The following is a 16,092-nucleotide window of genomic DNA, read 5'->3' as shown; positions in this document are numbered from 1 at the left end:
TAAGTTGTAAAAAGTGGTACAAGAAGTTTCTAGTTAATTTCTCAAAACTTATAAAATGTGATAAAGATGAGATAGGATATAATATCAAAATCAATATGAAAACTACTACTTTGTAATCTTATGGTTGCATTTCAGATTGCAAGGTTTCAACTCTCAAATGCTTGGATTAACATTCTGATAACAAAAGTTAAATTCAAAGTGTTATCACATGAACAACTAATTGTCTTTAACTCAAAAGAGTGTCCAAAATATGATTCAAGAGACTGGTGAAAGTATAATCTATTTGTTGCGTTTGGCAGCACGCCTTCCTTGGCCCTTCTTTGGTGGTCCTTTTCCTCGCCGCTTCAACATTTCAAGCTTGGATAAACGTCTTGCAAGAACAACATAACAAATGATGTTGAATCAGTGGAAGTCAATGTAAGATAACTTGTGAAGTTACCAAAGATTCTGACTGTAACATAAGGACATCCCTCTACTGACATAATGTACCACTTGATGCCAGACAACATAGTCATATTCACAGTGAAAATAAAAAAATTCACATCTCCTAATTTAAATATCCAAGTTTTCACATCAGAAAGAAATACTGTTCTACTAACCCAAACTTAACAGACAGTCATCACCCACCATCTTCATTATAAAGTTTATTTCTAACTTATAAAACAGAACATAGATTGCATCAGACCTGCTCTTTCTACATTTTGATGTTGAAAAGCTGTAAATAAAGTTCAAAGGCATACAATAGACAGGTGTGACAAAATATATACAAAATGGACAAAATTTTAATGGGTAAAATTTCACCTTCAGAGTGGAAAAAATTCCACCAACAAAACAATAGACTAATAGTATTCAGAGAAGAGGGGTGCTGACAAGACACTCTTTAACTCATCCCTTCTTCTAACAGAGTTTTCATTGTTAGTAAAAGAAGTTACAAATCACAATAAGTGAAGACTCATTAACTAAAGTGCGAAACCTACATAGCTTTGTACTTCTTAATCAATTTCAGCTAATAATAAAAGTAGTTGCAAGCATTCCTCATGTGTCAACAAATCTTGGAATTCATACCAAATGCAGAACAACCAACATTGATAATGCCGTCCACACACGCCAATCGTGCAAACGGAGTTTTGATGAACAAACATATTCACATCTTCTCGATTAAACGAAGGACAGAATGACAAAACTCCAAACCCAAACCCCTCCACAGAAAAAAAAAAAAACGTGATCATGCCATTCCATTCATTAATCAAAGATAAGAAAACCCCATAAATTCTCATACGCTAAAAAACCACAGGAAACTCGAGAAAAAACCAAAACAAAAGAACACCATCACAGAGGCATAAACACAAACAGATGGTGGGCATTCCCGTGCGGGCGCGTGCAAGCAAATTACAACGAATAACAAAATGAGACAGTGTGTGAGAGGGAATACTCTTGTTCTTGACGGGCCATGACAAGAGGGTCGTCTTTATTTATGTCGTGAGGGTACCACTGAGCCACTTTTTCACCGAACAGCTTCATGCGGAGAACCTTGTGCGGAGATTTCTGGCCAGAGGGATTCAATTGGTGGCCGAAGATCCTTGCTCGTGCTTCCGGCACTCCCTGATTGATCGCTGCAGTCAACATCTTCTTCAGAGACATCTTTCGTTTTGTGAGTGTATGCGTCTGAGAACTGAAAAAGGAACAAGATGGAGGCCCCGGGGTTGGAGAAACCATTTTTATCCCTAATCACATTTTAACCCCTTAAAAATATATATTTCCAATAATGCCCCTGTTTTTTAAATCATGAAATTTATGTACTATACTATTTAGTATATTACGTGAAAATAGAGTCCTGTGTGTTTAGATGAGAAATATTTTTATTACATATTTCAAAAATTGTGTATCTATATTTTCATTAATTGTGTGAAATTTATAAAAATAGTGTAATTCTATTTAAAATTTATAAGAAAGATATATTTAAAAAAAAATATGTATAGGCAAAAACACGACTTTAAAATACCATTTTAGTTTTGAAAATTCATTTTTTTAGTTTCATTATATTCGTGGTATAAAACCCCTCTTTGTCACGACTTTAGTACTTAGGATTTCTCTATTTTCAATATTTGTAATATATTCTTTTTAATTTTAAATTTTTAAAAATATTTTATATTTACTTGTTTTTTTTTCTAGTTAGTTTTAATTTTTTGAAATTTTATTCATTTGAACTTTTTTAAAATAGCTTAATACAATGTTGTAATTTTATTTTATAATTTTAGTTAACTACTCAAATTATTTATGTTAATTGAATGTAATATGGGAAAATTTAAAACAATAACACTAAAATATATGTTTTTATTGTAATAAAATAAATTTTAAAAATTGAGAAAATAAAACTTATTTATCATTATTTACACGACACGTAGGGATGACAAATGAATTCATTCTTGTTGTTATTGTTCAAATTGTCTCGATTTGGAGAATTGTCGCATTGATTAAGAAAGTATGTGTATTAATTTTTTAAATTGAATATGGGAACGAAGATGAATTTGTACACATCTTCCATGTCTTCATATCGTTCTTATTTCTGTTTTAAATTACTAAATCACGTTTAATTTATTAGGTAACCTAAAAATTTAGACTAATTTTTCTTTAGTCTTTAGTTTCATAACTTATTTCTAGATATATTTGATATTTTAAAATTTTTTTATAATTATTTGACTTTTATCAAATTACTATTTATACTCTCATTTGATATTTATACAATTATAATTTTTTTTTTATATTTGACATTGGAAAAAAATAAATTTATCTCATTAGTTAAGATTCATTTTTTTTTTAAACGAGAATATATATATATATATATATATATATATATATTTCAAGCTAAACCCAAATAACTCTATCTTATCTATTTTAAAACTCTTAGTTTAGAAACATAAACTATGATGGATATAAAACAAAATAACAAAACATATATGTTTTTTTGAAATACTTTTTGTTTGCACACAGACCTCATTTATACAAATTAGAATAAGCTTATTATACAAATAATTATACAACTAAAAGATATATAATAATGCTTGCAACAATTTTTCATTCGCTTATACATAATTTACAATTTATAGCATCACACTATATCTTATTTTGATAATCGTTCTTACAATAAGGATTGAGAACACTCAAGAAAGTTGACAAGACCACCTTCTTTCACTGATCTTCAGGTTTTGGGCTTCTCTTTAGTTTGGGCTCTCGGCTTCTCTCCAGGTAGGACTCTCGACTTCTTCTCCTCACGAATGGGTGTGTACCTGCAAGACGCTCCAATGCCAAAGTCACAAATAGTTTTATATTCATCAGATCAAATTTACCCTTACTTACCTCTTGCCTTAATCCTCTATTTATAGAGTTTTGTTATTGGGTTTATATATTATTTGGACCTCGATGAACGAAATCTCATCAGTTAGTTGTTCATCATTCCCCAAAACAAAATTTAATTTAAAAAATCAGACCATTCTACAACTAATTTCTTATACTTAATTTTGAAGAGGAACAATGTGAGACTTTCCAATACCTCTACACAAATCTCTTTCCAATCAGAAAAATCTTCCACTAAGTAATTATCAAAGGAACTATTTGTTCTGATACAAAGATATATTTGATTTCAATTAACAACACACAGAGATAAAGAACTGTGATGGTTTGCATTCAAATACATGTGTTTGGCTTACAAGAACTGGTTCAACACCTCAGTTATCTCCCTTTTCCTACACCTTGCTTCATGTTGTAATGCATATCCTGTTGTGCATTTGCTACATGCCTTCCATAGCTTATATAGGCTTTTGTTGTTATGCTTTGTTTTGGTAATACTGCTAATTCCTTGAGCGAAGACTGGGAAAGTTTTGGGAATTTTACCAAAATGGTGTAGTTTTTTTTTAGATTTACGTAAATGGGCAGATTCAAAAAAAATTACAGGAATGAACATTTATTTGTCAAAGTTGTCAATGATGTAGACAACATAAATTAAATTCATTAATTCTGGTATACTTGTCTTTTTAACTAAAGTTGACAATCGGATTAACAACTTCAGTTTTAAATAAAATTGAATACTGGATTGACAACTTCAGTGTATTTTATCTCAATTAAAGTTGACAATTCAATTGGCAAGTTCACTTGATTTTATTTTTTTTAAACAAATGATAATTAATATTTTTAAAAATAAAAATATATAATTAAAAAAGTATTTTATAAATAATACCAAAATTTAATTTTGTTTTATTTAAGAAAATGATATATAAAGTTGAATAATTAAAATGAATATTTTTTACAATAATTTTAAATAAATTGGGTTAAAAATGATTTGTTTGATAAATTAAAAATATTTAGTAGTTTTTAAATATTGTTAAAGTTAAAAATACACTTATAAAAATGTGATATAATTTATGTATAAATTTTTAGATTATATAATATATGAAAGTATAAATTATATAATATGTAAAAAGTAATAATATACATGTATTTATGTAAAATAAATGTATTAAAAATAAATTAAATTATTGAATATAAGTCATTAAAAGAAGATGATATTAAAATATTTGATGAGAACAACATTACAAAGGATGACTCTACTCTCTAAATGAACAATTTCCTTTGTTTTGACCTTCATTGCGACAGTAAGAACATTTTTTTGTCTTGTTCTAAATTGATTGATTCATTTCATTATGCAAACGAGTTGTAATTGGTCGTCCCGAGTTTTTACGTTGCATGTGGGGTTCTGGTATGAAATTTAGCCCAGTATAAGTAGACCAATAATCCGTGTTTCGAACGGGGTGGAATTCAACTTGATATGCCTTTCTAATCGTGTGGAGGTTGTAAACTGGATCAATGAATGTCATCATTTGTAAATGACAAGAGGAACAAACGACAATAACATGACGTTAGGAACGTCGAAGAGTTTGGAAGTAGCCACAATCACACCATCAATCATTTAATCTAATTGTATATGATTGAGGTCGCCGACCATGTTGGGGGGTGACTAATTCTTGGACATCAAATTCAGAATTTTCTGCATTAAACCTTTCCACAAAACACATAGCCGAATCTTGTTGATCTTTTCTAAGTAAGGTTGTGATATCTTCTGAATAATAATGATCTGCGCGTAACATGGTGTCTATTTTGAAGACTTGTTCAACAAACCATGTTTTTGTTTTTTCGAAAGTTGTCTTAACCAAAGCAGAAATCAGCAAGGAATTCTGCTAGATTTTTGGTCCTATGACCATATACCTCTTTCCCCCATCATATGCTTGAGTCCATTTCTCTAATGGTATGTCGCATAACCGATAACTTTGCCTGTAGTATGGGTTGTTTCATCTCATACACAAAAACGAGGTCGTTTCCTTCCCATCCAACTTTTTCAGATTGTAATGCTGAAATTATGTCCAAATCAAAGTAGCAGTTATCTCCATCTTCACTTATGTCGTCTATGATGTCTCTAATTATTGGTTCTTCATGATGGCTTAGTGACGTTCCACCGACATTCAACTAGCAGGTGAGACTCAAAGCCAAGTCCCTTTAGGAATGTCCATAGAAGCTTTAACCGTTACGTCAGTCAAGTTTTGTTGTCATGTTTTGATTATTATTATACTTATTAGTATGATTATCAATATTAATATAATTAATAAAATAAAAATTAATAACAATATTCATATATTTAATATCATTATTATTATTAATATTAATAAATATTAGTAATATTGTTTAATATTATTAAATAATTTTAATATATTAAATATTCTAAATATGATTAAGTATTATTAATATTATTAAATATTATTAATATTATTAAATATTATTAATTTATAATATTAATAATATGTATACTTATTAGTTATGGTTATTATTATTTTTGAATATTAATTATGATTTTATAATTCTTCATATTATAATAATATTTTTAATATTATGTATATAAATATTATGATAATAGTTGGTAGGTAATAGAGATTCGTGGGTGATAGTTCGTAGGTAATAGATATTCGTGAATAATAGTTGGTAGGTAATAAATATCCGTAGGTAAAAATTGGTAGGTAATAAGATCTGTGGGTAATAGTTGGTAGTTAATGCTGAATTTACCTACAAATTCAAAATTTGTGGGTAATGTCCGTAGGTAATGTTGAATTTACCTACGAACTCAGATATGTGGGTAAAAATCTATAGATAATATTGATTCTTTTTTTGTAGTGTTAAGACAAGAAAAGGTGTAGAACAAAGAAGAGAGTGCAAGGCTACATGGTTGCATTGTTGTTCCATTATATAAAAAATGTTCTATTTGAGTACAATATAATTTTAACATAATTTTTGAAATTTTTATTCATAAGTCAAGTCCTCAAGTATTTGTGACAGAAAGTCATCACTCCACGCTACACTTTGTCTAATTTTTTTTCCAATTTGATAACAAAGAAGTTGACTTCACCATTGACAACTTTGGAAGAAGTTGCATTCATCACCTTGCGTCTTTCGTCACTGCCATCACATTGCACCTCCGTGTCGTCTCGCTCACTGCAAGCACCTGCACCTGTTTGTCGCGAAACGCAATCCGCCGCCGCACTGGCGTACTTCGCCACACTGGCTGCACACAACCCTACTACGAGAAAGCCACCTGGACAACGTTGCGACCCACACCACTGCACGTCACACCGCCTACTGTGCGCACTTGTTGCGAGTTGCAGGTCTGGCCTGTCGCAAATCCTGTGCCACCGTGAAACCCTAACTTTAGGACGCCGTTGCAACCCCTGTGAAACCCTAGCTTTGGGACGCTACTGTCACCACTGCAAAACCTTAGCTTTGGGATGCTGCTGCCACCACTGCAAAACCTTAGTTGGTCCACATTTTGCTAGCCCCTGCTGCTGCTTTGTCTATAGTTGACGTGCTTATGTTTCACCCTAATTGCACCTCAAAGGTGACATATATGCTTCTCATACAATTAGGATGCCTTCGTCTATATCTTCGTTAGTTATCCTTTTTCCCTGTTAAATTATCTACTTGACATGTATCTTCAATTGAATATGGTTGATTTTTTATTATTTTATGTAATTTATTGTGGGTTTGACACTAGTTTGGTGTCACTTCAGTTTGATGAACAGTACTTTCTAGCAAGCTCGATGGATCGGTTAGTACAATCTCCAGGAAAATTGTTACCTATATTTTTCATTGATTCTTATAATTTTAGTCTATTTGATTATCATGCAGGGGTCTAATCTTGCCACATTACCCCATCCAGATAGTGTCTTTGAAGTGCTTTTCATCAATTGTTAGTATACATTATTGTATTGGAGTTGTTTATATTTGATTTTGTTGTGTTTTTCAGACACTGATTTCAATTATTGTGTGTTTTATTATAATATTGTTTCATTTATTTTTAAAAATTGTTAATTAATTTTAAATATATTCTAACTTATTCCACGCACAGGATCTTGGCAGTGGTGCTCCCATCACCAACCAGAATATAAGATCAAGTGGAGGCAGGAAGATTAATTAGGATTGAGAATTTAGTTGTAATATGTTTAGAAAGTGAAACAATTTATATTTTGACAATTTAATTTACTTGTTGTTTGGATTAGTTTGACATTTTCAACTTTGTTCTTTGAATAAATGAAGTCATATTTTGATTATTATATTTCTCAATTTTAATTATATTATGAAATTAATTTATATTATAATTTAATTATATTATGAAACTTAATTGTGTATTGAAATTTAATTATAATATGAAATTTAATTATAATATGAAATTAAATAATAATATGAAATTTAATTGTAATATGAAATTTAATTATAATATGAAATTAAATTAAAAAAAATTAAATAAATTATTATAAATATTAAAAATAAAATTAAATATTTAATATTTGAATTATGACAGTCATAAAGGTTATCATAAACGCCATACTATATTGTATTAAGTGGCGTTTATAACTGCCACAATTTACGTTGGAATTGGTTTACCAGTTTGAAAATTACGACATTTATAACTAATGTAAATTACACGCTTAAAACCACCACTTTATACAATGCATAATATGGCGTCTGCTACAACGGTTCTTAATTGACCGTCACATTAAACTTTGTGGCGGCAAGAATTTTGGCGGTACACGGTACCGCCACAGACGTATAATGTGGCGGTTAAAAACGCCAGTTTTTACAAAAATAACTGTCGCATTATACACGTTTTGTAGTGATTAGCGATAAAATACTAGGTAATGCATTCCTAAGCATAACTCAATCCCTTAATCTAACCCAATAATAGATGGTCCATGATAGTAATATAAATAGCACAAATTCTAAGAATTAGGTCATCATACAATATTAACAGCGTCGAGTGTTGAATACCAAATTCTCTCTTGAGCGTAGGAGTACCTTTTATAGGTACCATCCGAGTCTAGTGTACCGGTAGGATCCGTACGACCGAGACCATGACTCAACAAGTCGACCGACACCATAAAGACCATTACGCCTAAGTAGGATTAATGAACCTAATGAGCGATCAAACACTAGGTAATGTGTTCCTAAGCATAACTCAACCCTTTAATCTGTCCTAATAACAGAAGGCCCATGATAATAATATAAATAGCACAAATTCCAAGAATTAGGTACGTCATCATACAATATTAATAGCGTTGAGTGTCAAATACTGAATTCTCACTTAAGCGTCAGAGTGCCTTTTACAGGTATCATCCCAATCTAAACTTTAGGAGGACGTGAAGTAGAGTTGCGAAAGGAGAGTGAAGTCCGTCTTGAGAAGAAGGAAGGAAGACTTGACCGGTTAACCAAAGAGAAGTTGAATCATTCTATTGGTCTTAACCCGTTCAAGAACAAAACCATATATTTTATAGTAGTATCAATTAAAATAAATCTCAAAATTAACATTAAAATAAATATCAAAGTTAACATAATACAGTGATTTCCAATACTCAAAGAACTTATCAAGTTTTGGTAGGAAAAAAAAGGCTACCAAAATCATTATTGTATTCCGTTTAGGCCAAACTTTTCAAGCTGCGTTGCCACTCTCGGATTCTAGTGCATCCTTTTAGTGTAAGATAACATTCCACTATTTTTTTTTTCATTTTACTATCTTTTTTTTTCATTTTCAATTAAAATTTTATTTAAAATCTTAAATAGCATTTTATATTCTAGATTTTTTTTTTCTTTTACAATATGACTTTTTTCTTTCAAAATTTGAGATTTTTTTGTTATCTTTTAACATACAAATATTAGCTCTTTCTTTGTAGAAAATCTTATAAATAATATTTTTTTATTTAATATTTCTATAGGGTTGGATTTCTATTTTACGCACTCTTCTAGTTATTTAGGATATGGGGTCTTCTCGATTTTCAAGTCCTCGATAGGGGTATTTGTGAATATATTTCGATGTTCAAGTCAGTTCTCGATTTGAGTAGTGAGTATATAATAAAGTAAAAAATTTATTACCTTCTCACCTTTGGTCTTCACCTACTTATGGTGATGCTATTTCTCCTATATGTGGATAACTAGGTCAGATTTGAGTAGGTCCAAGTACAATTAATCATGATTTTGTTGTCTAGATTTTGGGATGCTGAGTTAGACCTTGACATTTTGGGCACTCGGGTAGTTGATGAGTGATTTGTGTTAATAACTGACAAGATGTCAGAGATTTGGTGTAAATTAATTAAGCTTAGATTAGTACCACTCTTTTATTAGACAAGAGGACCAAGACAATTGTAGTACAACCAAGGGTTGTCGTATCCATAGGAAATTAATTATATCAAAGTATATTTTATCTTTTATAATGAAGTGAAATGTGAATTGGAGATGGTTTGCGTATATGATGATGATAATAATAATAATAATAATAATAGTGATAGTAATAATAATAACAATATACTAATTAATATTTAGATCGAGAGGTGAAGTGTTAGATCAATCACGAAAGCAAAGAAATATTAATATAGTATAGATGTTGGAATTGGAATAACCATGTGTCTTTCCTTTGTTATTGATATTCATATATGCAATGCTTTATTCAAAATCCATAAATTGATTCCTCGGGCAAGGTTATCTAAAGCAGTAAGTCACTATTATGATCTTACATCTGCAATATGGAACAATTCACTATGGTCTCACTCCTGCGCTCTACGACCATTGAGTCACATGGTTGGCTGAATAGGGTTCATAAATATGAAATCATCTTTTGGTCTCATTCATTTCCTATGGACAATCCACGGTCGATCCTCACCGTTGAGTATTAAGCACACTACCAGACCCAAGAAAGTTTAATACAAAAGAGAAACATGATTCTACAAACAACAATAACTCCAGAAATAGCACAGTGTCATCCAATCCAAACAAAGCATATTTAGCAACTCATAATGAAATCTTACGGTAAAACGCATGATGAGAAGGTAAATTACAACAACAAGATCCTTTGATGTTGTGGCCAACATGCCTTCAAGGCTCCCTTCTCTAGAGATTGATCTTCACTTCTTTTAAAACTCTAACCTACTTAGCCTGATTGGATTTTGACGGTTCAGCCTCTCTAAGTTTGAATCAACAGAACATCCCTATTTAAGCCTCTTTGAGGATCTCACTTGAACTTTCTAACCCTAATTCTTGATACCTCTAGGTATCTTTCACTACCCCCTCAATGGGGTTTCTCTCGATTTCTCAAGACCTCTCAATGTGTTTGGATGTTAATCCAAAGTCCCTATTTATAGATTTTAGAATTGGACTTCATAGGGATCACGGGGATTGACAATCTGCTCAGCGGGTTGGCTTTCTTCATCCTTAATCAATTCTTTTTAGCTTTAATCTTCAATATTTGGGCTTCCTAGGATTCCAAAGTCAGAGATTCATCATGGATTAGCCTCAAATCCTTCCAATCTCTTCCAAATATTGGTTATAAGTTAAGGTTAGATTAACTTCAGATCCAAGTTAAATCTTCCAAGTTCCAACTTTGGTTCTTTTAGGCTTAAGCCATTCCTGAGCGAATTTGGGCTTTTTTCATGGTGAAGTACTTGATACGCTCAACCCTTTGTGATTTACTCAGGGTTTGAAACTTCATGTGTTTTGACCTCAATTCACTCGATGGATGAAGATGCGACCATTGTTTTGATATTTTTCATTTTGTTAGAGCTCTTATCCATACATTGGGCAAATCCTTCCTTGTTTGTCTTCTTCTTTGCACTTTTTTGCACAATTCTATGCATATTCCTTGTTTTCTTCATGTGCAACTTGAGTTAAAGTGTTTTGGCGTGTTCCTTGATGATAATTGTGCTTATTCCTTCCATTTTAATGTCTTTTACCCTATGAATATTCAACTATGATTATACATTTATTAATAATATACTACAGGACTTCGAGATCTCAAACATTCGAATAGTATACTAAAAGACCTCATCATCTTGGTATTTGGTAGCACACTACGGGACCTCGTCATCTCAATAAAATAAATCTTACTTTTTCACAAAATGATTTGAAAATTATGCTATTTTTATTTTCTTTATATCCGAAATGATTGTAACTTTTGCTTATTGCATCATAATTAAATAATTTATATTTAAATGAAAAATCAAAAACTGAAGTAGAATAATATTTTTTATTTATTTTTAAAGTTGAGTTGCTTACAAAAATAATAAGATTTTTTTAAAACAAATTATTTTTATTTTTAGACAAACATATATTATTTATTATGTAATAATTTTATATATTTTAAAATAACTATTTTTATATTAAAAATTAATACTTTTATAATTTTTAAAATGTATATTTTTTATCTGAATAATTTATTTGATCTAAACTAGTTAATCTAATATAATTTTTATATATTTATTTTTTATTTATCAATTTAAACTACTTTCACATTTTTTCAATTTTCAATATAAGTAATTTTTATATAAATATTAGTTATTTTAATTTTGTATTATTAAAAATAATTTATTTAAATTAGATAAAAAAAATAAAAAAAATAAAAAATAACTCAACAAATACTAAAAATAATACACTAGTTTATTGTTTTTATAAAATTAAAAATAAGTAATAATAACTAAAGAAATTAAGATAAGAAGAGGATATATTAAAATATAAAACGATGATAATTGAAGAAAATTAAATAAGTTATAAACTATATACTAATTAAAGTAACTTATAAGTTCCAAAAATAAATTACTTTATCAAACCATTTGTATTGGTTAAATTAACTTAAAATTTAGTCAAACAAATTATTAACTAATTTATTAATCTTACCAAATATACTCATAATTTATTAACCTAACTAAACACAATCATAACATCATTCTAAACATATTTTAGGTGAACAACAACCACTACACTTGTTAAATTGAAAATCACATTTATTATTAATTCTTCCTTTAATGTTACCATAACCTCCTGTATATAGTTTTCTTCTAATTTTGAATTATGCATGTATTTGCATGGATGAAGTATTCTAATTTTAAATTGTACTTGTATTTGCATGGGTCAAGTTCTTCTGACTCTTTTTTATATGTTTTTCAGATTTTCATTAAAGGGTCTCCTCTATTTTTTAAACATGTACTTTCTTTGACGGGATGAAATACATTCAGATACTACATCTAGAAATACACATTTTTAAAATAATTTCAAATTCAAAAATGCATTTGAGAATATGTGCAATTCGAGTATACACATCCTAAAATACATTTCTAAATTCATAAATACATTTTCGGATATATATTTCAGAAATATATTATGGGATGTTCAATCCAAAATATATTAATATTAATACATTTTAGAATGTATTTTGGATAAAAAAATACATTCAACAACATATATTTTAAAATATTTTAAAATGAATTAATATATTCTCACATTCCAAAATACATATTAAAATTTCAAAATATATATTGAAAATTCAAATTTAATGGAATAAATAACAAAGTGATCTAAAATCAACTGTAAATAGATCTAGTTGTGATCCCTATAAATTTACTCAAATTTAATTATTTATTCTATTTTATAAAATTAACTTTATATTTATTTTGTTCCTCTTATTCAAAATTAAAATTAAAAAAAAAAGTTAATCCAAACTAATTAATAAGCTAGGTAAACAAATGTGTGAATATCAAAAACACATAACTTACACAACATGATTAATTGTAATTTGGATGACATTTTATAAAACATATACTTAAAAAAAATCAAAGAGCAGAATTAAATGGGCTCAATTCTCTATCTAACACCATTTACACTTTTATTTCCCTATCTAGCATCCTTTTGTTTTTATTTCCCTATCTAGCATCCTTTTGTTTTTATTTCCCTATTTAGCACCCTTTTATTTTTTTATTTCCCTATCTAGCACCATTTCAAAAATAAATAAATAATATATTTTTTTTATAATTTTAATTTTGAATATATTAAAAAATAAGTATTTTTAATGTTTAAAATAGTTAGAAATATAATTAAAGAATAAAGAAATGAGTTTTTACAAAATAAAAATTAAAAAGTAATAAATTAAAAAAATTTAGTTTAAATTTTTTTTTAAGAATGAAGAAAATAAAAAATTAAATTCTACATAAAAGTTGAATCTATAAACATAAATTAGTATTTATTTTTATTATTATTGATGATGTAATCATGTTAATTTCAAGTAAAAAATACATGACGTAATTATAAAAAAATCAAAGTCAATTAGTATTAATATTGAAGTTTCTGTCTACCCTAAATGAAAAATCCTAAAAAAAAAACTAATGCAATTGCTACAAGTAATGCTTAAAAATGAGAAGAAGAAAAATGTAAAAATAAATAAGTATAGTCTTATATCTCTTATCTTTATCTTGTTTGAATTTTATTTTTTTTTATATATTGTATATTTATCTTATTTTGTTTTGCCTTTATTTTATATCTTATATGTTTTTAGTTATTATTTTTTTCTGCCATTATTTATTTATTTTTGTTTTTTATTTTTATTTTATTATTGCTGTTTTTATTTTCTATACTTATTTATTTTTGCATTTTTCTTCTTCTCATTTTTAAGCATTAAGTGTAGCATTTGCATTAGTTTTTTTTTAGGATTTTGCATTTAGGGTAGACACTTCAATATTATTTGTGTGTCCACTATTAATTAATACTAATTGACTTTGATTTTTTTATAATTATGTCCTTTATTGTTTACTTGAAATTAACATGATTACATCATCAATAATAATAAAAATAAATACTAATTTATGTTTATAGATTCAACTTTTATGTTGTTGTAGGGTTTAATTTCTTATTTTCTTCACTCTTAAAAAAATAATTTTAAACTAAACATTTTTAATTTATTACTTTTTTATTTTTATTTTGTAAAAACTCATTTCTTTATTCATTAATTATATTTCTAACTATTTTAAATATTAAAATACTTATTTTTTAATGCATTCAAAATTAAAATTATCAAAAAAATAATAATTTATTATTTATTTATTTATTTTTGAAATGATGCTAGATAGGGAAATAAAAATAAAAGAGTGTTAGATAGGAAAATAAAAACAAAAGGGTGTTAGATAGAGAAATAAAAGTGTAAATGGTGCTAGATAGAGAATTAAGCCAATTAAATGATCAAAATTGTAAAATAATTTTTTAGAAAAATAAAAAAGATTTCTTAATATATAAAAAGTCAAAACTATAAATTACTTCTAACATATTTTTGGAAAATGAAACTAACTCGATTTCTTGTTTCTTCATAAATAGTTGATAATCTCTACAGCAAAGATTATCATAATCATCAATCAAATTGTAATATCAGCATCAATCAGCAGTTTCATAAAACTAAATAGTTAGTCTCCAAAAGAAATTCATCTTCTGAATGTTTCCCTTCAATATCCTGATTTTGACAACCAAATTGACTTTTCACATCTTTTCTCTCTCATCAAGTTCTTACTAGACATCCCAAGTTCGGTCTCTCTTTCAATCAACCTTGCCTTCAACTTCTCTGTACTACTCAACCATGCCTTCAACTTCTCAGTTTCAATCTTTAAAGCAGACACATTCTTTCTCATCTCATCAACATCCTCCATATAACTTTTCACATCCAAAGCAGATTCAACATAAAACTCTAACCAAGTCAAATCAAACCCAAATGTCTTCAGTTCATCCCACAAAATTTGGAGATGATTACATGCTTCATCATCCATATCTTTCACTTTTTTAGTCTTGAGGAAATGAAGAACTCGACCCAAAGCTGTGAATGCACTAGTGCAGATATGTAAAACAAATGCGGCTATTTTCAATTTACAAATGCGGTCATAGAACCGCATTTGATCAGCACGCATTCGTAAATCTGGAATTTACAAATGCGGTCCTATGACCGCATTCATAAATCACATTTACAAATGCGGTCATTTTAGGTAACCGCATTTGTATATTATTTTGAATTAGGGAGTGGGTTTGGGGTTTAGGATTTATGAATGCGGTCTTGGTAAAGACCGCATTCATAAATCACTATTTACAAATGCGGTCATTTACCAAGACCGCATTTGTAAATGCGAATTCACTATTTACAAATGCGGTCTTGGTAAATGACCACATTTGTAAATAGTGATTTTTTTTTTAAAATACACTCTGTTTTGTGCAGAAACCATATATTTAAATAACCTGCATAATGATCAAACCCAGCCAGACAAATACAGAAATGTAGTGATCAATTGAAATCATCAAAATGTACATTTACAAGTGATCAAATTACATATAATAAAACCACTATTGTTTACCTATGTTAGAGTTATAAAAATTAATGAAATATGTGGACCAAGAATCTCTAACATATGAAATGCCTTCCTCACTTAATGGTGTTTCTTCTGTGAATAACTGCATTGCAAAGTTGACATAAATTAGTTTCTAGATATATATATGTTCAAGAAATATAAAAATGATTTAACATATACCTCTTTCCAACTAGTTTTAACACCTAGTCTTATAATGGTAATCATCCATTGCATAATGTAATAGCCACACTCATAGCTTCCTGGTTGTTTATTACACTATAATTCAATAAAAAGTAATATGTTAGTATATTGATAAACAATGATAATAGAGAAAGAAAAAAATTACAAACCTTTACTCTTATGT

The 16,092-nt window shown here is 28.5% G+C and overlaps 1 protein-coding gene and 1 long non-coding RNA gene across 2 annotated transcripts; one reads left to right on the top strand and one right to left on the bottom strand.

Annotated features, from left to right (window-relative positions):
* Nucleotides 1-109: 109 nt before the first annotated feature.
* On the bottom strand, nucleotides 110-1,729 carry LOC137819049 (small ribosomal subunit protein mS33). Its single transcript, XM_068622772.1, has 2 exons — nucleotides 1,433-1,729; nucleotides 110-370 (listed from the first exon to the last, which is right to left on the bottom strand). Exons 1-2 carry the CDS (start codon nucleotides 1,714-1,716, stop codon nucleotides 280-282), a joined length of 375 nt encoding a protein of 124 aa, XP_068478873.1. The 5' UTR covers nucleotides 1,717-1,729; the 3' UTR covers nucleotides 110-279.
* Nucleotides 1,730-6,889: 5,160 nt separating this feature from the next.
* LOC137818874 (uncharacterized) lies at nucleotides 6,890-7,646 on the top strand. The gene is made up of 2 exons (XR_011082160.1): nucleotides 6,890-7,285; nucleotides 7,445-7,646. It is a non-coding gene; the product is annotated as an uncharacterized lncRNA (long non-coding RNA).
* The last annotated feature ends 8,446 nt before the right edge of the window (nucleotides 7,647-16,092 follow it).

This window comes from Phaseolus vulgaris, chromosome 10, assembly GCF_000499845.2.
Source record: "Phaseolus vulgaris cultivar G19833 chromosome 10, P. vulgaris v2.0, whole genome shotgun sequence".
NCBI lineage: Eukaryota > Viridiplantae > Streptophyta > Magnoliopsida > Fabales > Fabaceae > Phaseolus > Phaseolus vulgaris.
Note: the sequence above shows the minus strand (reverse complement) of the source record. Positions and strands in the feature narration are given on the sequence as shown.